This window comes from Macrotis lagotis, chromosome 1 (genome assembly GCF_037893015.1).
Source record: "Macrotis lagotis isolate mMagLag1 chromosome 1, bilby.v1.9.chrom.fasta, whole genome shotgun sequence".
In the NCBI taxonomy this organism is placed as follows: domain Eukaryota; kingdom Metazoa; phylum Chordata; class Mammalia; order Peramelemorphia; family Peramelidae; genus Macrotis; species Macrotis lagotis.
The window spans coordinates 775,250,628-775,272,548 of NC_133658.1; the positions used below are offsets into that span (position 1 = coordinate 775,250,628).

Below are 21,921 nucleotides of genomic sequence, written 5' to 3' on the forward strand. Positions count from 1 at the left end.
TTTACAAATTCTCTTTACAGCTATTTGTTTTAATTAATAGAACAGACTCCTCTGTTGTGGGCAACTAGTATACCAGTGGATCAAGTGCTGGGCCTAGAATCAGGAAGATTTGAGTTCAAATCCAGCCTGAGACTTTTACTAGCTATATTACCCTGAGCAAATCATTTAACCCTCTTTTGCTTCAGTTTCCTAAAGTGTAATATGGGACTAACAATGACACCTTTCTCAGTGTTTTTAGGCATAAATGAGATATTTGTAAAAAGCTTTTGGCAGGGGGCGGCTAGGTGGCACAGTGGAGTCAGGGGTACCTGAGTTCAAATCCAGCCTCAGACACTTAATAATTACCTGGCTGTGTGGCCTTGGGTAAGCCACTTAACCTCATTGCCTTGCCAAAAAAAAGCTTTTGGCACACTAAGGTGTGGATGGTGTAATCTGTTAGAAACCTTTTAATACTTTATTGTTGTTGTGCAGTCGCATCTAACCTTTCATGATTCTATTTGGGGTTTTCTTGCTAAAGATACTGGAGTGGTTTGCCATTTCCTTCTCCAGTTCATTTTACTGATGAAGAAACTGAGGCAATTAGGGTTAAGTGATTTGCATGGGATCACTAAGTTTAGTAAGTGTCTGAGGTCAAATTTGAACTCAGATCTTTCATACCCCAGGTCTGGTGTTCTCTATCTACTGTGCAACCTAGTTGCCCCATGGGCCTTTTACAAAAAATAGTAAGTTTCTACATTGTTTTTTTAGAGCATCTAATTAGTATGTAGTTGGGGACTGAGATTTTTGCCTTCCCTAGTTTGTATTACAACATACTTTATGATGTAGAAGTAGGACTGCCCTTCAGATCTTCAGGAACTTAGGAAGTCCTGAGGATTTTAAGTCTGAGCTGTAAGTTTCAGAAAGCTTTCAGTTTTACATTAGAGAGTGATGCTCCCAAACTCTTTGTGGATTAAAGTTCTTTATCATAGAAAATGGCTTTAATATACCCAATAAGATTGAGAAAAGAAATATATATATATATATATACACAAGCAATCACAACTAATCTGATAGTGACTCTCTTGAAGACTTTAACCATAATTTTGCTATTCACACTTGTTTACTTGGATATAAAATCAAATTTCATGACATCATGAAGCCAGTGTGAGGTAAGATTATATTCTATGGAACCTAAGTCTGAATAGAGTTTCAAAAAAAAACTTTGTTAAATTGCAATTGTTGAAGAGATGTATAACTACTGTGTTAAGAACATTCTTTACACTGGTTGAATGTGGAAATACTATAGGTTATAGTTTTAACCACACCTAGATAATACCTCTATGAGCAATAGTTGTCTTTGAATATAAAGTGCAATAAATGTTAAATCATATAGTTATTAGTAGGAAACCTGACATGTTCTTTCTTTCTCAACTCTATTTGTTCTAGAATGAGGTCATAGATTTTCTCTAGGTCATAAATCTGTTATCTCCTTCTAAGATGAGAAGAGGATAATCTTTATATCTTTAGGAACTTGTACACTTCCTTCTTGTTCCTTTTTTGCCTTAAGGTCATCTACTATGGGGATGGCATTAGGTAGAAGATAAGACAGATTCCACTGTTTAATATTCATGGAATCATGTAAAAACTCTTATTCTGTATATTTACTATTTTAAATATTTCATCTATTTCTTAATCTGTAATCTTATTTTTGTGTTGGTCTTGATCCACTTATTTATAGTTTGACGTGGTCTTCCTATGAGTAAATCTTAGCAGCTATGTGTCTATGTGTATATGTGTGAGAGAATATATACTTCTCTCATAAAACATTTTGACTTTCTGTAGGAAATTTAAAATTCCAATAAATGTATCTGAAATAGCTTCGTGGATTACCCAGCAGTCACCAGTTTCCTCTGTCCTCTAGATTAAAATTTTGTCTAGAATCTAGGAAAGAAACAAAATCATTTTAGATTTGTAAAGAACTATCAGGATAGTTCATCTGTCTTCAAGAAGACAGTGTTTAACTCCATCAAAAATCAAATGTAAGCAAAAGCTTAGAAAGATGCAAGATTCTTGACTCAGTAAGAAGATGAAATTCCATTTTAGTCTGAGTAACAATCCAAAGGAGCTTCTATGATGCCTTGAAAGCTATTTATAGACCAAAGACATCTCAGTGCAGATGGAGCCACATTGATTAGAGATAAATACATGATCCTTGAGAGATGGATTGATCACTTCATAGTATCCTCAATCAGTGCTGAAGCTAGTGACTTTATATCTCAGATTGAAGTCAATCCTTCTCCAGATAAATTTATAATTGGAGAAGAGATTTTGAATGCCACTAGGTTCCTCTTGTGTGATAAAACTTATTGATGATTCCATTCCTGCTGAGATTTACATGACTGGGAACCCACTGTTTATACAAAAGCTGACTGAAATTTTGTAGGTTATATGACCAAAGGAGATTAATCCCCCAGGAGATCAAGGATACCTTAATTGTTCCTCTCTATAAAGGAAAAAGAAATAGATCATCCTTTGACAACCACAGTCTCTTTCTTAATCATTGCTGGCAGAAGTTTTGCCTGACTTCTCAATAGGCTGATCCTTTACCTGGAAGGTGGTCATCTACCTGAGAGCTATTGTGGCTTCAGGAAGCAATGAGGAATGGTCAACATGGTGTTTGCAAAACAGAGGCTTGTATATAACCTTCATTGATCTGTCACTTGTGGGAGCTTGTGAAAGATAATGGCAAAATTTGGGTGCTTAGAAAAGCTCAGAGTTTCAAAATCTATGGGAAAGTCAAGCAAGGGGAAATGAAAAGGGCCATCAGATTCTATCATTGCAGACCTTCAAAAGATAGCTTTTTGAAGAACAATTTGAATTTATTTGGCATTGTGATTTAGATCGGAAGACAGAAGATGGCTAAGCACTGGATTTTCCAAGTGCTTTCAACTTTTGAAGTAATACATAAATCTTGAACCTGACTTTTTCTCCTGCTCAGAAGATGTAGTTCATTGAACACCTTCCTTATCCCTCCCCTCTTCTTCACTTTTTCTGTTGCCAATTCCCAGGATGCAAGGAATTCCTTTCCTTTCTGTCTATACTCAGACTTACATTTCTTCTTTCTATAAATTTGTTAACATTTCACTCTCCTGTTTTATTTAGTATTGCTAAATACTCTGCCATCCACATCTTCTTGCAGTATGACTTCTTTCCATTGCTCTTCTGAAATATCTCTCTTGAAGGTAAAGGAATGAATGAATCTAATGGTCTTTTCTTTGCTCCTTTCTTCCGCTCCTAGCACCTTAACCTTATTTGTTTTCACTTCTCTTGATTTCTGTGACAGTGTGAACTCTTTCTACTCCTCAACATCATTTTGTCTTTGCTGGTTTTCCTTATCTTTTCCATGTCCTATATTTGAGTAATTCCCACGATTCTTTTCCTTTCTCTCCATAGACTGTTCCTCAGAGATCTCCAACTCCAGTTACCAGCAGACTGTCACTCAGCTTTACTTTTATAGCCATTTTTCTGATTCTGTATTTATAGCTATTTGTCAATCATCTCCATTTGGATTCCTTCTGAATTTTACATTCAGTGTGTCTAAGGCAAAATTCATTATCTTTACACTAAAGTCAATTCATTCTTCTAATAGCATCACCTCTTTCCTTCACTGGAGCCTCAGAAGCCTCTGCCCCGCCCCCCCACATAGTAGTCCATTAATAATGTGTGGATTAATTGTTTTACCTCTGCTTTAGCCTAGGCTATTTGATAAACTCTAAAAGGTTTCATTTGAAGATCAGCTGCATTTAACTTATCTAGAAATGAGAGGAAGTACTAAGCCAGCTGCTTGGAGACTAACCTGAAGGGCAGTTTATTTTCACTCCAAATAAGTAATATTTTCTATTCGACACTAAGATTCATCTGCTAATGTGATCTTCCTTGATCAATGAGCTAGTCCTGGAGACAGGGCAGGGAGCAGTTAGGAGCATCAATCCTTCATTTTCCCTTTCCTCTCATTCCCCACACCAAGCACATTAACCCTTGACCTGGAGGCTAATATCTCCTTGCCCCCTATCAATAAGTATTTTGAATGGATGTTTCTCAGTTCTGTTTTAGTAATACTGAAATGGCATCAGCCCCATAGAGTTCACCAGATTGCAACTAAAAATTATGTCCAGTATGTGGTAAGAACCAGAGCTGAAGTTTTTGTTTGCCAATTTAAAATTTTATTTGTATTTTAGATGATTTCTCAATTTAAAAAATGTCCAAGTTACAAATTTAAGTAATGCCTCAGTATATTACTACATGCAGTTTATGAAAGTTTTAGTCAGTTCTCAAAAGTAATTAAGTTTTTTATACTTAATAAAACTAAAGACATAATTAGGATATAGAACCTTAAAAATCAATTAATCTAAACTCTTCAATTTGCAGATGAAACTTAAAGCCCAAAAAGGTAGTGTGATTTTTTTTCTTCAGGTAGTAACAGAACCAGGATTCAAATCTAGAACTTTTGACTCCCAGTACCTGCATGCGAGTGCCTTTCTCCAAAAGCTAGAACATATATCAAATTTCAGACAAACATTTACTTTAACTTTCTTATCTTATCTACTGTCTCAGTAAAGCAGAGGTCTTGAGTCAATCTACCATCTCTTTTTGCCAACTCAGCTAAAGATGGTTTTTACATTTTTAAAATGCACTTTAAAATGTAAAAACCATTTTTAACTTATAGTTTATACAAAAGCAGTAGAATTTGACTCTCTGCTGTAGATTGCCAGTCCCTGCTTTAAAAATCATAGAAGTGGGGCAGCTAGGCAGTGCAATGAATAGAGCACTGGCCGTGGAGTCAGGAGGACCCGAGTTCAAATTCAGCCTCAGACACTTAATTACCTAGCTGTGTGGCCTTGAAGGGCAAGTCACGACCCCATTGCCTTGCCAAGAAAAAAAACACATTAAAAAAAGCATAGAAGTTCAATTGGATCATAAGTTTATAGTTAGCTCTTGAATGAACCTCAGAGGTCATCATCCAGCTCTCACATTTTAAAGATGAGGAAACTGAGAACAAGAGAAATTAAATGATTTGCTAGTTAATAGAAGATCTATAACCCTTTGATCTCAAACTCCATACTATGATATTTTTATTGTTATTATTAACCCCTAAGCAGGGTTGAACTAAAATGAGCATTTCAGAATTCAAAGAATTTGAAACTGAATTACATTTAGTTTTCTTAAGGGTATAATAAATTTAACATGTTTGTACTCAAACTTGTCTGTGTTGTGTCTCTATGCTTCATTCTAGTCCCTTCTGTGTATTTTATTTCACACACATTATTTCCCTCCAGTTATATGTTAAAACAGTTTTTTAAACATTGGGTTTTTAAAGTTTTGAATACAGAATTCTCTCTTCATCTCCCCCCCCCCCCCGAGACAGTAAGCAGTCGGATATAGGTTATACATGTGCAATCATATAAAGCATTTCCATATTAGTCATTTTGTACCAGAAGCCTCAAATAAAAGAAAAAGAATAAAAGTGAAAACTTGCATGCTTAAGTCTAAATTCAAACAATGTCAGTTCTTTCTCTGGATGCTTCATCATAAATCTTTTGGGATTGTCTGGGGTCATTTTATTGCTGAGTAATTGAGCATTCACAATTCTTCATCAAATAATATTACTCTACCTGTGTATAATGTTTTCTTGGTTCAGTTTAATTCACTATGCATCAGTTCATGAAAGTCTTTCAAAGTTTTTCTACACTGCTATATAAATGCTACATCAATTGATGGGTGGCATTCCTTTGATTTCCAGTTCTTAGTCACCATAAAAAGAACTGCTATAAGTATTTTTGTAGAAATAGGTTCTTTTTCTTTTTACTTTTTTTATGTCTTTGGGATATAGACCTTTTATGTATTTTTACAAAAGGTTTCTTTGACATTCCTTTCTGGCATCACTATTATTATTGTCCCCACTTTCTCCTTCTCCCTCCCCCCTCCTTAAAATACTTCTTTTATGATTCAAGCAAATAAAAAAAAAGTACTGATAGTTATCTTTGAATGCCATATTGATTAGAATGCTTAAATTTTTCCAGAGTTCTTTTCCTTTCCATGTTTTTTGTCATATACTCATTCTTTTCATTTAGTCTTAATTGGTTTATATGAGCCTTTTCCCAGATGTCTTTGAATCCATATGTTTTGCTATTTCTTTCAGAGCAGTAATATTCTATTATAATCATATCAGTAACTTCATTCAGCTATTCCTCCTATGGTGAGAATTCACTTTGTAATTCTTTGCTTCACCAAAAAGTCCCTTTTCCTACTAATGAATAAAGGAGATCAAGAGAAAAAACATCACCATTAAGTTAAATTTCATTTCTTTTATAATGGTATTTCATAAAAATTGAATGATGAGCATATTATAGAGTTGAAATTTAAGATTTATTTGTTGAAGAAAATAGTTTTATAATGTTTTCTAAGCTCAGTATATTTCCTTGAGAAAAATGAAAACTAGTTTTATTTGACATGGAAAAAATTTCTCACTGATTCTAACTTTTTAATAACTGATTAAATTGGGAGCAGCTAGGTGGTGGAGTAGATAAAGCACCAATCCCTGGAGTCAGGAATACCTGAGTTCAATTTTGGCTTCAGATTTTATAATTACCTAGCTGTGTAACTTTGAGCAAGTTCCTTAACCTCATTACCTTGAAAAATAAAAAATATATAATTGATTAAATTATCTAAATAGTAGGCATTCTGATGATTAGATTAACTGATTTTTCACTAACCTTATTTTTCTATTTTTATTGTTTCCAATTGGTTTTTAAAGTATGTAGTTTTATAATGGTATTTGTTTACATTCAAGAGTGTAAAATTTTGTTCCTTATGTGAACCTTAAGTTTGTTTTCAGTATTCTTAACTCTTGTAAAAATAAGTATTTTTCTTTAAAATACTATTGTATCATCATAATCCTAACCTGTGATTTCATCAGTAACAGTAATGCTTGGTGTGGAAATTTCTTCTACTCATGCATATTTGTAGCTCATTTAGAACTTAAAGTCTTTTTTTTTTTATGTAGAACTTAAAGTCTTAAAGACTTTCATTAGGGCACCAAAAGTTTAAATTCCTTTACCGGGGCCGCAGATACTATTTATTAGAGCCAGGATTTGATTCTGATTGTGGTCAGCCTTCTGACTACTGTAACACAGTGCTCCTCTTCTGGGTTATTAATGGGTTGTAAAATTTCCATGCCTTTCAGGAATAGAACTTGCAAATTAATTAATTAATTGGTTGATGCCAGACCTATGTAGTGGAAGGAGCAAAGTGCAAAGGATCTGTTCTTTTTAAGGATTAATTTTGGACATTTTATTCATTTCCTTCCTGTTTTTGAGAAAAGAAATCATTGTTATGAAAACATGAAATATTCTTATCTAACTCTAGTTTGTTTTGTCTTAGTCACATTGATCAGACGACAACATGGCAGGACCCCAGGAAGGCAATGCTTTCCCAGATGAATGTTACAGCTCCCACCAGTCCACCAGTCCAACAAAATATAATGAATTCAGCCTCGGGTAAGTCAAATGAAATTAAGAGTACATCAATCACCATTTTCAAACTTCTTGTTTTTAAAAATAATAGTTCTCCATTGAGTTGAAGATGTAAATTTATTTCATATATTCTCTTACATTTAAAAACATTGAATCGTCAAATTATTGAAGGTTCGAGCATTTAACTAAATGATACCACTTTCACTATAGAATAGGCCACCCTCCCACTCCCCCCCCAAAAAAAGAAATTAGAACAGTGATTGCATATTGCAATTTGATTCCAACTATGGGCAAAAGAGACCCCTTGATTATAAAGTCATTATTTTATTTCAAAACCCTGCTTAATTGTTTATAAGGCACCATAAACTAGCTTAGCTATTTAAAGCAAATAATTCCAATATGGTTACTTCAAAAAAGCAAAACAAAATAAACACTCTACCAAAAACTAGTGTCTCAAAATCCAACTCAGAGTGGTTCATGGTTCTTCAATTCCTCTTTTTCTCTCTTTGAGTTCGAGACCTTATACTGAAGTCTTCCACTTCCTTTAGTGTTTTGGATAGAAAGCAAAGGTATTTCTCCTGACCATCCAGAAATTCATTCCACCCTAAGAATCACTAGAGGGCAATAGAAATGCTTCTTTCCTCTGGGTACATGTGTGTTGTACATGTCCCAGGTCCAACCCTCAAAATTAATTGGTAACTAAATTAAGAACTGTAGAACTTTGTAATACTCGAGTAGTTTCTGCCTGAGTTTCCATTGCCTGTTTCTCCTAATACTGCTCTTTGGGTGTAGAGGCAGACAGGCACAATCCCAGAGTTTTCTGAATACATGAATAAATTTCTTGTGCTCTTTCTTTTTGTAAACTGTTGTGACTTGCAGAATTAGAGCCCTAAATGAGTTGCTCTTTTTTGTATGACTTTTTACTTTTTGTCGGTGCTTTTGGTCACACCATTAGGATCTTTCCAGACCACCCATAAAGTAAACAAGATACAGGATGGAAAACATCCTTTGTCAATTTTAAATTAAGTTATAGATTATAATCTTTTATTTCATGTGTGTGTGTATGTGTGTGTGTGTGTGTGTGTGTGTTATTTATTTATTTGTTTATTTTTAGTTTTTGCAAGGCAATGGGGTTAAGTGGCTTGCCCAAGGCCACACAGCTAGGTAATTATTATGTGTCTGAGGCCGGATTTGAGCTCAGGTACTCCTGACTCCAGGGCCAGTGCTCTATCTACTGTGCCACCTAGCCGCCCCCTCATTATATTTTCTTTAAAAAAATCTAAAAATCTTCAATAGTATTAAAATTCTGTAGAAAAAATGTTGTTGAATGCTGGGTTTGGGCATATTTATGTTAACAATTATTACCATTTAATTTTATTTAAAAAGCTTTAAACTTTTATTTAAGGTGAAATGTTAAAGAATTTGAGAAACATTTTGTCCATTCTTTTAACACTGAAAATAGAAAATTCATTTAATACCAGAAAGATTTCAACTAATACAGAAGACTTAGGGACACCAAAAACACAACACAACAAAAACAAAGAACCACCACATCCATACAACACAAAACCAACCTTCCAAAAAAGCAAAGTATGTCCCAATGATTGTTCTCACATCTGTTTTGGAATTGTAATTTATATTGCAGGCAATCTATGATATTAAACAAAGGTAACCACACCTGTCTCTGTTTATGATAGAATGTCCTAGCAGCATAGAATCCTAGATTAAAACTGAAAGACAGCTCAATGAACATCTAGTCCTGTCCTCGTGTTTTACTTAAGAGAAAATTGAGACCTTGAGAAGGAGATGACCTGTGGACATACACGAAGTAAATAGTAGAGTTAGCATTTGAATCCATGAGAATCTAATGTTCTCTCCCCTATTGCACATTCTATTCCCTTTTATTGTATGACAAATTGCAGGAAAATGTCCTTCTTTGAGTTGGTGAATACCATGTGTTAGGCAGTCTATCTTTTCCCTAAGTTACTTGGCTTCATTCTCCTGTGCTGACGGTATTCTGATTGTTCCTTCTCTCAGTGCTGCTTACCTGTGAGTTTTGTGACCATCTCACTACAAGTGAATCATTAGAACAGCAAAGATTTCTTTTACACACTACATTTTTTTTGTCTGTAGCTATTAACTAGAAGTGTGGCAAGTAGAGCCACAGATGCTTAGTAATATATATCAAGTTGTATTGCCAAGGGAAGCATTTCCTGAAAAAGGAGTACCAAAGTCAAGATATATATGTTTAAGTTCTCTCATATACCCAGAATAGTCCCTGGTTTTTTCTGTAATTTGTCAATAGAACCTGTACAAAGTAATTTTGGTGCCCTAAATCAGGTTTTAAAGTTGGATACTCTAGTGTCTCTACTCATTGGAAGTTTTTAAGCCTTTACCTTATCATCAAATAAATGCATGTATTGGAAACCAAAATTTTCTGGCATTTAAAGTGTTCTTATTGTTGCACTTTCCCATTCTCCCTTGGATTTTACAGTATTCTTATGAGTATGAATAGTTTGGAGTCAGTCTTGTGTTTAAAATCAAAATATCTATCAAACTATTTCTGATTGTTTCCCTTTGGGCTAAGTGTTTTAAGCATGCTTTTAGCATGTGGTATAGGTGAAATTGAAATGTCCTTTATTTACTGCTTTATGAAATGTATGATTGATTTTTTTAACATCTTCCAAATGAATGTTTTGAGGGCAAGTTTTAATTTTCCCATCTTCTGTGTTAATGGCAGGAGTAGACAAGTAGAGTTGCCCCTTGAACATTACTCTTAAGTCTGAGCCATGCCATAATGAACCTACCTGTAATGAAAAGTTTCTTTGTTTCAATAGTTAGCACTCCTTGGGTAATATAAAAAGAAAAGCCTCTGATTTAATTTTGGCCTCATTAAAAGATTTTCAATCCTTCTTCATAAGAGCAAAATGACTGCTTATGTGAGTACATCAGTTTATAGAAATGAACTGTCATTCAATCAATAGACATTTGGTGGGAAAAACCCTGCCATGTACAAACATCGAGGTAGATGTTTAAAATGTAGTCTTAAAAATAATGTATCTGTCCTCAGGGAGCAGACACTCTACTTGGGGTGCAGTGTGGAAATAATGACATTACACAGGTCAGTAAAATACAAGGTAGTGAATGATAGGAAGAGAGAGAGGCAGATAAAATGCTCTAAGAAAATTTCAGGAGAGTAAAAACAATTTTAACTTGGGAGGAAGTATCTGGGAAGATTGACCAAAGGAGGGGGCATTTGAGCTGAGTCATTAAGTAAGATAATGATTTGGAAGTTATTGCTGAATAAGAATTAGTTTAGCAGCTTATGTAGATGTAAAGAAATGATGGAAGATGGAATGTCAAGTTTGAGTAACAGTTGTTCAATTTGATCAAAATATTAAAATGGATAACATATAGAAATATTAATATAGCTCGAAGGAAAGGTCAGAATCCAACTGAGAAGATGTTTAAGTTCTATACAGAGGAGTTTATATCTTATCCTAGAAGCAGTTAGGTAGTGACTGGAGATTTTTTTAATCTTAATAATTGTTTTCTAATTACATGTAAAAATAGTTATCAACATTCATTTTTGTAAAATTTTGAGTTTCAATTTTTCTCCCTACCCCCCCCCTTCCAGTCAGCAAACAATCCGATACAGGTTATACATGTATACTCACGTTCTCACGTTAAACATGTTTCCATGTTTATTGAAGATTTTTAAGGAAGGGAGTCATATATTCCTGGAGCTCATTAGATTATGGTTATAGGACTTTGGACAGGTGATATAAGTGGAAAGAATGAAGAGATTATGAGATTGTAAATGTTTGAGACACGGCAGCAGAGAAGATCTGGAGGTAGCTGTAGGGAGCGATAAGAATGCCAAGTGACCTTCCTTGTCTTTTGTGTTGGGGCTGTGTGGTGGGAGAACTGGCAAGCTTCGGACACAGTTTCAGGGGCGTAGTTATATTTAAAGGAAATTTAAGTTTCTATGATTACCAGAAGGAGGAAGGAATGTAAGAGTGAGATATCTAGGATAAAGGGGAAGTTTATTAATAGAATTGGGTGCTAGAGGCTATAGGCAAAGGTGGAGTAGGGATGAGAATGGGGGCAGTATTAGCAGGGAGAGATGTTTTGTTTTGCTTCTCCACCCAGGGACTAGGGGAGCATACAATAGGAATTTGTTAGCTGTAGGGCAAGGTATGGGGAAAGTAGCCCCAAAGTTCTAATTAGAATTCTGGTTTGAAGGTGCCTTCTGCAAATTGCTTCTCCAGTATGGAGTCACCCAGTGTATTGGAGAAGGGGATCAGACAAAGTTAATTGTTAATAATAGCCAGCAAGTTCTTATGGTACAGGCAAGTCTTCTGCAGTTGCTATTTTTAAAATTCTGTTCTCCAGATGGAGCCCACCTTGAAGCTATAAATTGCAAGTACCAGGGCTCTGACTGAACAGACAAGGTTCATATAAGATGGACAGGTTTGGACGTGTGATTTTGTGTGCTGTTGGAAGCAAAATCAATATCCGTGGGTTCACGGATCCTTCAAAATATTGAAGCATCAGGTTGTAGTTATAGTGAAATGAAGCAATGAAAGATTTTACCTGAAAAATAATTGTTGATTCTGAAGCATCTAGTAATCAGGGATGAAGTATGATCAAGTAAATGTTTCAACATTTTCTTACTAAAACACTTTACTTAGTTACATAACAAACTGAGGATTGGGGGAACGGGGTTAAGAGTTAATTTGGAGGACCTATGACTAACACACACACAAAAAAGAAAATTTTAAATAATAAATCACAATTTGAAAACTACTAGATGAGTATAGAGCTGCATCATATATTGTACATGATAACACATGAAGAAAATTTAATTAACATTTTATGACAATTGTTGCAAAAACTCATTTAACAGTAAGGAAGGTGCTTTGAGTTGGTGACCTATTTAGTATAATGGCTATAAAGTCACAACCCAACTAAAAGAAATTTTTACATGTGAGATAAAAGTTCTAGAGGTAGCTAGGTAGCACAGTGTGATATAGCAGCTGCCCTGGAATCAGGAGGGCCTGAATTCAAATCTGGCCTCAGACACTTAAAACTTGCTTAGCTTATGTGACCTTGGGCAAATCATTTAACCCCATTGCCTTAAATAAATAAAATTTTAAAAAAAAGAAAAAAGTAGTAATAATAATAATAATAATAATAATAATAATAAACTACTTAGGAGCTTTTAGAGCCAAAGGGTGGCTTTGAATTGAAATTCAGATAACTGAATTAAAATTAATTTTTTAAAAGACCTCTTAGTCTCAGAAAAACAGATTGAAACACACTTCAACCGTGCCTGAACAAGAAATCCTCTCTACAGTATTACTGACAAGAACTCAATTTGGCTTCTGTTTGAAGCCCATCCATCAGTAATGGAAAATTCATCCCTGTCTTCATCTCTCTCCTCAAACTTGCATGGACTTTCTTTTCCTGATTCTCCTTATATATGTCTTACCTCTTTTTGATTTGGACCACCCACTCTTTGAGTGATCCAAAATTCACTCAAAAATGTTTGACCTTAACTCTACACAAAAGCTTTTTCAAAAACCATCAAATGGAAGATCTTGCTTGTTTTGATTATGATATACAATGAAATAGCCATTGGAGTTGTACTAATATGACTTATGTCTTAGACAGACACTGGAGATGGATAATGAACTGGTTCAAGAATTGAAAGGGAAAAGAGATCATAAAAAAGGGGAAAAGACCCATATGTACAAAATATTTATAGCACCTCTTTTTGTAGTGGCAAAGAATTGGAAATTGAAGGGATGCAGGGATGCCCATCAATTGGGATATGGTTAAACAAGTTGTGTCATGAATGTTATGGAATACATCGTTCTGTAAAAATCACAAGCAGTTGGAATTTAGAAAAACCTGAAAAGACTTGCAAGAACTGATAGAGAGTGAAATGAGTAGAACCAGGAGAATATTATACACATTAATAGCAACATTTAGCTCCTCTCAGCAATTCAGTATTCAAGGACAGTTCTAAAAGAACTGTTATGGAAAATGCCATCCATATGCAGAGAAAAACTATGGAGTCTGAATGCAGAACAAGAGTTTCATGGTTTTTCTCATGAGTTTTTCCTCTGTAGTTCTGATTCTTCTTTCACAACATGATGGAAATATGTTAAATATGTTAAACAATATTGTACATATATATAACCTTATATCAGACTACTCACTGTAAGGGGAAAGGGGAGGTTAGGAAGAGAGGTAGAAAAATGTGGAAACATAAAAAAAAACAAAAATGAAAGTTGAAAATTATTTTTGCATATAATTGAAAAAATAAAAAAATGAAGTAACATAAAAAAAAAAGAATTGACTGGCCCACTGTCCATGTCTTCACTGATTTTTTTATACTATTTCTCATGGGAAAGTCATTGTTGACAGTATGGTGCAACTTGCTTAAACTTATTGTGTATCTTTCCATTACTCTTTCGATTTTGTTATCATTTTGATTCTTCCAAGTCTGTTTAATAATCTACAGGCATATAGCATCAGTAGAAAATATTGATGCTAAAAATGTGAATTTTGGCAGCCACCAAATAGTTAGGAATCATTGAAAGTATTGCATGATTTCCCAAATGTTATCCAGCTGAATCGCTTCTTCCTGCTTAAATCTGGGCTGAGCTAATTGTCCATACTAGTCTTTTGAAAATTGGCCTTTTAGGGGGTGGCTAGGTGGCGTAGTGGATAAAGCACCAGCCTTGGAGTCAGGAGTACCTGGGTTCAAATCCGGTCTCAGACACTTAATAATTACCTAGCTGTGTGGCCTTGGGCAAGCCACTTAACCCCATTTGCCTTGCAAAAACCTAAAAAAAAAGAGATGAAAATTGGCCTTTTACACCCTCTAAAATATGTAAAAAGCTAATGTCTCCAAAGTTTGCATTGAGTTCCTAATGTATGATGAATATTAAATCTAAACTTACCAGTCTTAATCAGAAAGGACATGTGAGATCTTATAAATTTTGGTGTGTTCTTTTAGGTTCTTTGACTTTACAGAATATGTAGTCCTTATTGAAAACCATACCAAAGGATGTAACTGGTCATAAGAGTATACTATTTTCTATGTGGTACCGTTTCTGTTTACCTGTGTCACAGTGAACTAGAGGTTTAGTTTCTGGCATTTTAAATGTTTAAGACCTAATGCAATCATTGGAAAAGTGAAAAAACACCTCCCAGTCATACATCAGGGTACTTCAATAAATGTGTTATTACCAGCAAAAAAAAAAAATTGAAAAGGAAATAGATTAGGGTTGCCTTAATGAAATTGGATAGTGCTTTTAAGTAATATTGCTGTATTTTGTTTTCATAGTTCCTTTTTTTCCCCAGTGATATCCCTGCCTCCCACTTACCCAGAGTGCCATCCCTTGTAATAAATTTTTTTAACAGAGTAGAAAAGCTTAGCCAAACTAAGGCACATCAGTTGACTCTGACAGTATGTGAAATGTTCCACACCAATAGTTCTTTACTTCTACCAAAAAAATTTATTGATGTTCAGTTATTTCAATCACGATCAACTCTTTGGTTTTTCTTGGCAGAAACAATGTAATGGTTTATTTCCTTCTCTAGTTCATTTTATAGAGGAAACTGAGACAATCAGGCTTAAGTGACTGCCTAGGGTCACACTGCTAGGAAGTATCTGAAGCCAGATTTGAACTCAGGAAGACGAGTTTTTCTAAATCTAGGCATTAGCTTCCTGATTTTACTTATTTTACTTACTTCACTTTGAATTCGTGTCTTCTCATGCTTTGTGTTCTCCATAGCCACTACAGTGAAGTTATATTCAATTATATTAGCCATTCAGCAATCAATAATCATATAACTCAATATCTAATTTTTTGCTCTGACAAAAAGTGCTACTATAAATATTTCATTCTCTTTTTTTGACATCTTCAAAATATGAAACTAGGGTGATTACGTGGGGGCAGCTAGGTGGCGCAGTGGATAGAGCACCGGCCCTGGAGTCAGGAGTACCTGAGTTCAAATGTGGCCTCAGACACTTAATAATTATCTAGCTGTGTGACCTTAGGCAAGCCACTTAACCCCACTGCCTTGCCAAAAAACCAAACAAACAAACATAAAAAAAACAGATATGAAACTAGCAGTGAGATCCTTGATTAAAGAATATGCACATTTTAGTCATGTTCTTGTACAATTCCAAATTGTTTTACAGAATGGTTGGATCAGTTCACAGCTCTACCAACAGTATATTAATATGTCTGCCTTTGTACAGTTCCTCCAACATTGACTGTTCCATTTAGTTTATACAGTGCAATTTTAGTGGCTTCAAACTTCTTTCTGAAACAGTTTCACCTTTTTAAATGCCATCTTCTCAGTTTTGAATCATGAACTGTGTAGTCTTGGAATAATTAAATTAATGATCTATCAAAGGAAATTGATATGTATATGATGAACCTGCTTACAGTGCAACATAAAACTGAGAAATTGCATAGATGGTGAATAAAGGGTCTTGCTTATTAGAGAGATGTACAACTGGAAGAGGAAATGTGCTTGTCTTATATCAAGAGCAAGAGGCAAGTGATGGACAAGTTGACATGTTCCACTAATATCCACACAAGAAGAGATTTGTGGGAAGATGTGGAGAGAAGGGTGTGAAGGATAAGAATACATTTATAGTTTGTGCTATCAGTTAATTACTCATCATAGCTCATTCAAGTTATAGAAGAAGAGGGGATGTTTCTGAAAGCCGAAGTTGGGAGGAAAAATGACTACATTTTCACATCTTTAAAATAATGATAATGATGAGAGGTTTTCCTTTCTCGCCAAGACTAGAAGACAGCAATCATTCATGAGCTGATTCCCATTACTAATAAGCATTGGAGCTTTGATTTGCTCCATTTTTTGACCTGGACCAGTTCTTTTCTGCTTAGGTGACCTTGGTGGTTGCCTGTTTCCTGAGGCCCACATTATTGATATTAGTCATTGCATATACTCCATTGGCACAGCCCTCAGCAGTTCACTCCCAACCTCAAGTGATCCACCAGCTTGAGTCTCCCTAGTAGGAGTATATTACAGGTATATACTACTACACTATGCCCAGTGATAACTCATATTTATATTACACTTTTAAGATTTGGAGGAGGAAAGGATAGAGAAACAGGAAATAATTGAGTGGAGCTATTAGAATTAGAGCTAGCAGGTATGAAAGATGGTCCTTTCCAAGTTTTTCTTCTGAATTAGGGTTAGTTCTCCTCTTTATGAAAACAAGCATAGGATTTCTGGGACATGTCCCTGAAAGGAAAAGCTGAAACTGCACCTTTTCTGAGGAAAAAGCTCTGTCAGTCTGCTGAGTGGTGCAAATCAGGGAAGACAGTGCAGTATCTGTCACTGCTATGGAACAAGAGTCATCAGGGGTGGACGGGCTCAGAAAAAGAAATGATGAAAGAGCTATGTTAGCCTGGAACCCGGTCTGTGCCTCTACTGGAAGAACTGTCAAATCCTGAAGTCCAATGGGGAAAGAGAGACATGGAGACAAAGAAAACCAACAGGGTGAAATGGAAACAAAAAGTATGTCCAGAAAATGAAGAAACTCGAGTTTCTGCTTCACAAACAGGCAAATTGTACAGTGGAATGTTTTACTTTTCAAATATGGGTGGGGAGGAAGGGGGGAAGGAATCTGAAGTTATATTTGAGACTATCTTAGACATTGTTGGCATTCAGGAACTTTTGTTACCTAAAGACGGGCACCTAATCAGACTGGCAGGCCTGAGACAAAGGCAAAAATCTGGTCTCTGCCCTCAGGAAGTTCCTATTCTAATGAGAGAAAACCTGCAAATAAGTAGATAGGACAATGTATACTCAGGAGAGATGTTGGGTGAAGCTGAGAAGAGAAGGCACTAATAGTGAGAAAAGATTTCTTTCAGACAGTGAGATTGGACCTGAACTTTGAAGAAAAACAGGGAAGTTAAGAGGAAGAATAGCACAGATTTGAGAGACACAAGTATCATATATGACTTATTGTGGGTAGACCATTGGGACTGGATTGTGGAAAGGAGGAAAGTATAAGGAAATTGGAAAGATAGGAAGGACTCCAAAATCCAAACAAAGGATTTTTGCACTTGATTCTGGAGGTGATTTAGTGGAGGGAGCCATTGGAATTTATATTGATTTAGGGCAGAGAAATGGGGTGGCATGATTTTAGATGGGCTTTAATAAAATTGCTTTGGCAAGTTGAGTGGAGTGTGGATTAGAATGCAGAGAAACTCGAGGCAGGTAAACATCACTTCTAAGACTCTTGTAATAGTCTAAGTGAGACGTTTACTAGGAAGATGGTTGTATGAATGGAAAGAAGGGGAAAAAGAATATTGTGAAGCTCAAATGAAATAATGGATACAAAGAATGCTACAAATCTTAGATAACTATATAAATCACAGTTCTTTTTGTTGTTAGCCTGCAGTCAGGCACCAGACTAGAGGTTTTCATTCCCTGAATTTTCTACTTAATTTTGCTGAAATCAAGCAATGTTTATAGAGAAACACAAGGGTATATACTGTTAAATGTTTAACTACAGCACTGTCGCGTGGGGGTGGGGGAATGTATGCACAAACCCTTAAGTACTTTCATACTTTCTTAAGTCTAGAAAAAATCAACAAAACAGTAAATCAAGCCCTGATCTGTAGAATTGCTGATTTCTGGGATTGTAGAACTGCTGACTGAACATTAATAGTTAACTCTTGCAGGTGGTTAGAACACTCCTGTGTGAGATTCTGTGAAAGTATTAAAAATGAAATTTATAAACTGATAAAGTTCTGGTATATTTGGTGACTAGTCTAGGATGACACAAGGTTTTGACTTAGTGTGACTTGAGAGGATGTTGGTTTCCTCCACAGTAATTGGAAAGTTGGGAAGAGGGACTGTTATGGGGAAAGAGGAGTTTTTTTTTTTTTAAGAACATAACTAATTTGAGATGTTCAAAAAGCAGTTGATATGGAACCATCACTCAGGAGTGAGACTTGGGACTGAATATATAAATCTAAGAACCATCTGCATGAGAGGTGATAAATGAATCCAGTTGAAGTTGATGTGTATAAGCCTTACTTAAGAAGTCTTTTTGGGAGAGGGTGATATCCTGGCAAGAGGGGATAAGACCTAGTCTCCAGAACAGTCACCTAATAGAAAACTAGAGAAAACCTTGAGGTATAGAAAGAAACTGAGTCAAGTGGCCTTATCTGGTTTGGGGATGACTGTAGAACCTAAAACCAGAGGGTTTTTTTTGATGTAACACTAAAAATTTACCCTTTCCATGTTCCAATAAAATGTTCATAAGATTATGATGATAGTACGATTCATAGTTATCTACTGATATTTGAACACTTTTATTCCTTTCTCCTGGTCACAATTACAAGTTTGTCTTCTTAAAACTTGCCTCAGGGGGTGGCTAGGTGGCACAGTGGATAGAGCACCTGCCCTGGAGTCAGGAGTACCTGAGTTCAAATCCGGCCTCAGACATTTAATAACCTAGTTGTGTGGCCTTGGGCAAGCCACTTAACCTCATTGACTTACAAAAACCTAAAACAAAACAAAACAAAACAAAATTTTCCTCAGTCCTTGAAGATACAGCTAAAAAAAAAAAAACCTGGTGATTTTAGCTAGAGTTTTCTGCTCCTACATAGATGCCTTTTGTGGCTGATGGCCTTCTTGAATCTCCTTGGCCTTAGAGCAACCCAGCTATTTCTTCTCCTAATGCCTTCCACTGCTGTGGCACAATTTCCCCCCTGGTTCAGTTCCTTCAATCCTTGTTGGGGCTAGGGATGTTGACTCCATTGTTACCGCTACTTAGCTATTAGTTTCTCCTCAGCCTATAATCAGTTTGGAATTTTCAGTAACTAGCAGCTTCTGGCAAATCTATGTCCACACCTCCTCAAACATCTTTTCTCCCTATAATCTTCAGTCTTTTCTTATCTACTCTTTCCCTGCTGTATATAATCCAGCTTTTCTCCATTTAAAAAAAAATATTTAACTCAACCATCCCCTCAAGCTATATATCTTTTTCCTTTTATGACCAAATACCTAAAAAAGTATCTTTAGTCAATATTTATTTCCTTTCTTCTAGCCCATTCTAAGATGGTGTCCATTCTCATTTGACCAACCAAAATGCCTTGACCACCAAAAATTACTTAGGGTTTCATATCTGAATCAGGTCCCCTGGTTCTACATCTAGTTTAGATTTAGATTTTGTTTCCATTAGAAAGCAGAGATTGCCTCAGTCCAAGATCAAGCCCAACTGATTTGGGATGGAGGAGGAGGAAAACGTTATTGCTAGGAAGAGAGATATAAAAGTGTATAAGACTCATGATCCTGAGCCATAGTTTTAGGGAAACATGATTTTTCAGTTACGAGTCCCAGCATACCGATTTGGAATCCCTAGTCCAGGTGAAACACCATAGCTACAGATGAACAGACCTATTTGAACTGATTTGATTTACTTTGGCAGAATTCCTCGAGAATTTTTAAAACTTCCTAAATAATTAGAGCTATCCAGAAAATGGTCTAGGTTTCCTCAAAACTTCTCTCATATCCCATCTTCTGAAAAAGATCTTTCCAAATCTCTTCAGTAATTGCTAGTCTTCTCCTGTGATATCTTTCATCCATTCAATATATATCTAATAAGTTCCTAGTTATTTCTATTTTGCCTCCTCCTTGAGGGCAAGAACCATGTTTTTGCTCTAACACAGCATAGTGCAAGAATATAGTAAATGTTTAATAAATAATGTTTACTTCCATTGAATATCTTTAATCAGAGACTAGAACACACTTTATTGGGTACAAATGAAGTAGAGATTCCTTCAAATAGGAATTGGATAAGATGGTTTATGTAGCCCCTTCCAACCCTAAAGATCTAGTATTAATGTTTTTTGTATCTATCTTGCTTACCAGGTGTCAGTTTAATTTGGGGTAGTCATTTTCCCAGGTACATTTGGTCTGAACTTAAGTCTTCCTCCCCTACTTCATCAGCCTTTAGGTAACCCTGGTTTCTAAAGGTAATAGAACTCTCTGGTAGACCAAAAAGAGAATGGTTTTGAGTCTGAAGCCTAATGATAAATGTGAATTGTCCGAAGAGGGTCATCTCCTGGTTGACTATAAAGTAATGGCATTTCTAGGCCCATAAAAACTCTCAAAGGCACCAATTTGCAAAGACGCTGCAACCCATAATGTTTTAGAGGGTATCCACCACAGTCCCTTGTAACTTCATATCCTCTCAAAGAAGGTGACAAGGAATGATGATGTAAACATGATGGTGGAGTGGGGAGGATTGTCCTTTTATTGCTTTGATGTAACTGAAAACTCAAAAACCACTAAAGATTGTATGGGATTGAGAAATGAATAGAAAATATCCCCTTTCCATAAATATCCCCTTTCCATAGAGGAATTTCAGTTATATCCTCAGTACCATTTTATGGGCCATGTTTGGCCTTTTCCTGATCTGTAACTAATATTTATTTGAGGTTTTCAGTGTCATCTAAGACTTCCTTCCTCACAAAGTAGGACCTGAAGTTACCTGTTGCTTTCTGTTTGTTTGTTTTAACTTACTTTATGCATCTTGAAAATGAAGATATTCTTTAATTCCTCCATCCAGAAATTTTGGTAGACTGAAGGTTTGACATGGGGTCCAGTATACTGTACCCTTTTTTTTTTCTGGGACTGTTCTTTTCCACCAGTGTCTTAAGTGAGAAATTATGAGTCCTAAAGAACTTTCCAAAAAAAAAGAATTTTATTCTTTGTTAATTATATTATAGACTGTGTGGAAAGCAGGTGGCATGCAATATTTCCATTCAGTCTATTGTTTGCCTTCCATTGATAGTTGAATTTTCTCCCTCCAGTACAAATTCACTTTATTATGATAATAACAAATTACATGTGACATAACAATTCCCAACACTTAGCTAGCTGTTTAGTCCTTTAAGTTTTGCTAAGTATTATACATATTTAATTTTGTTTGATTCTCACAATAGTCCTGTGAGGAAGGTACAATGAGTATTATTGCCTCATTTTACAGATGTGAAAACTGACCATCACAGAAGTTACATGAGTTGACCATAAAGTTACATTAGTTCATCAGGTGGATTTTTACTGGATCTCTCATGACTTTCCATAATAACTTTAGAAAATTTAGGTTGGTTTAGCCAAAATATGTTTCCAGTATGACAGTATATTTTTTCCCCACAAAGCACTACAGCAGGAGTGAGGACCTTTTTTTCTTCCAAGGGCCATTTGGGTATATGTAACATCATTTGTGAGCTATACAATATTTAATTAATTCACCTCGGAAAAGCTCATATTTATTGAATTTTTGAATCCCACCTGTGACAAAACCAGACCAATGTGACCTGTAAGATAGGGG

At 35.5% G+C, this 21,921-nt stretch overlaps 1 protein-coding gene across 2 annotated transcripts in view; it reads left to right on the forward strand.

The window, feature by feature from the left end:
* YAP1 (Yes1 associated transcriptional regulator) overlaps positions 1-21,921 on the forward strand; it is a 166,226-nt gene that overhangs the window by 63,291 nt on the left and 81,014 nt on the right. For both annotated transcript variants that reach the window (XM_074216553.1, XM_074216554.1), the window contains exon 3: positions 7,420-7,535. In XM_074216553.1, coding sequence (XP_074072654.1) covers positions 7,420-7,535 — 116 coding nt within the window. The remainder of the gene's footprint in view (positions 1-7,419; positions 7,536-21,921) is intronic.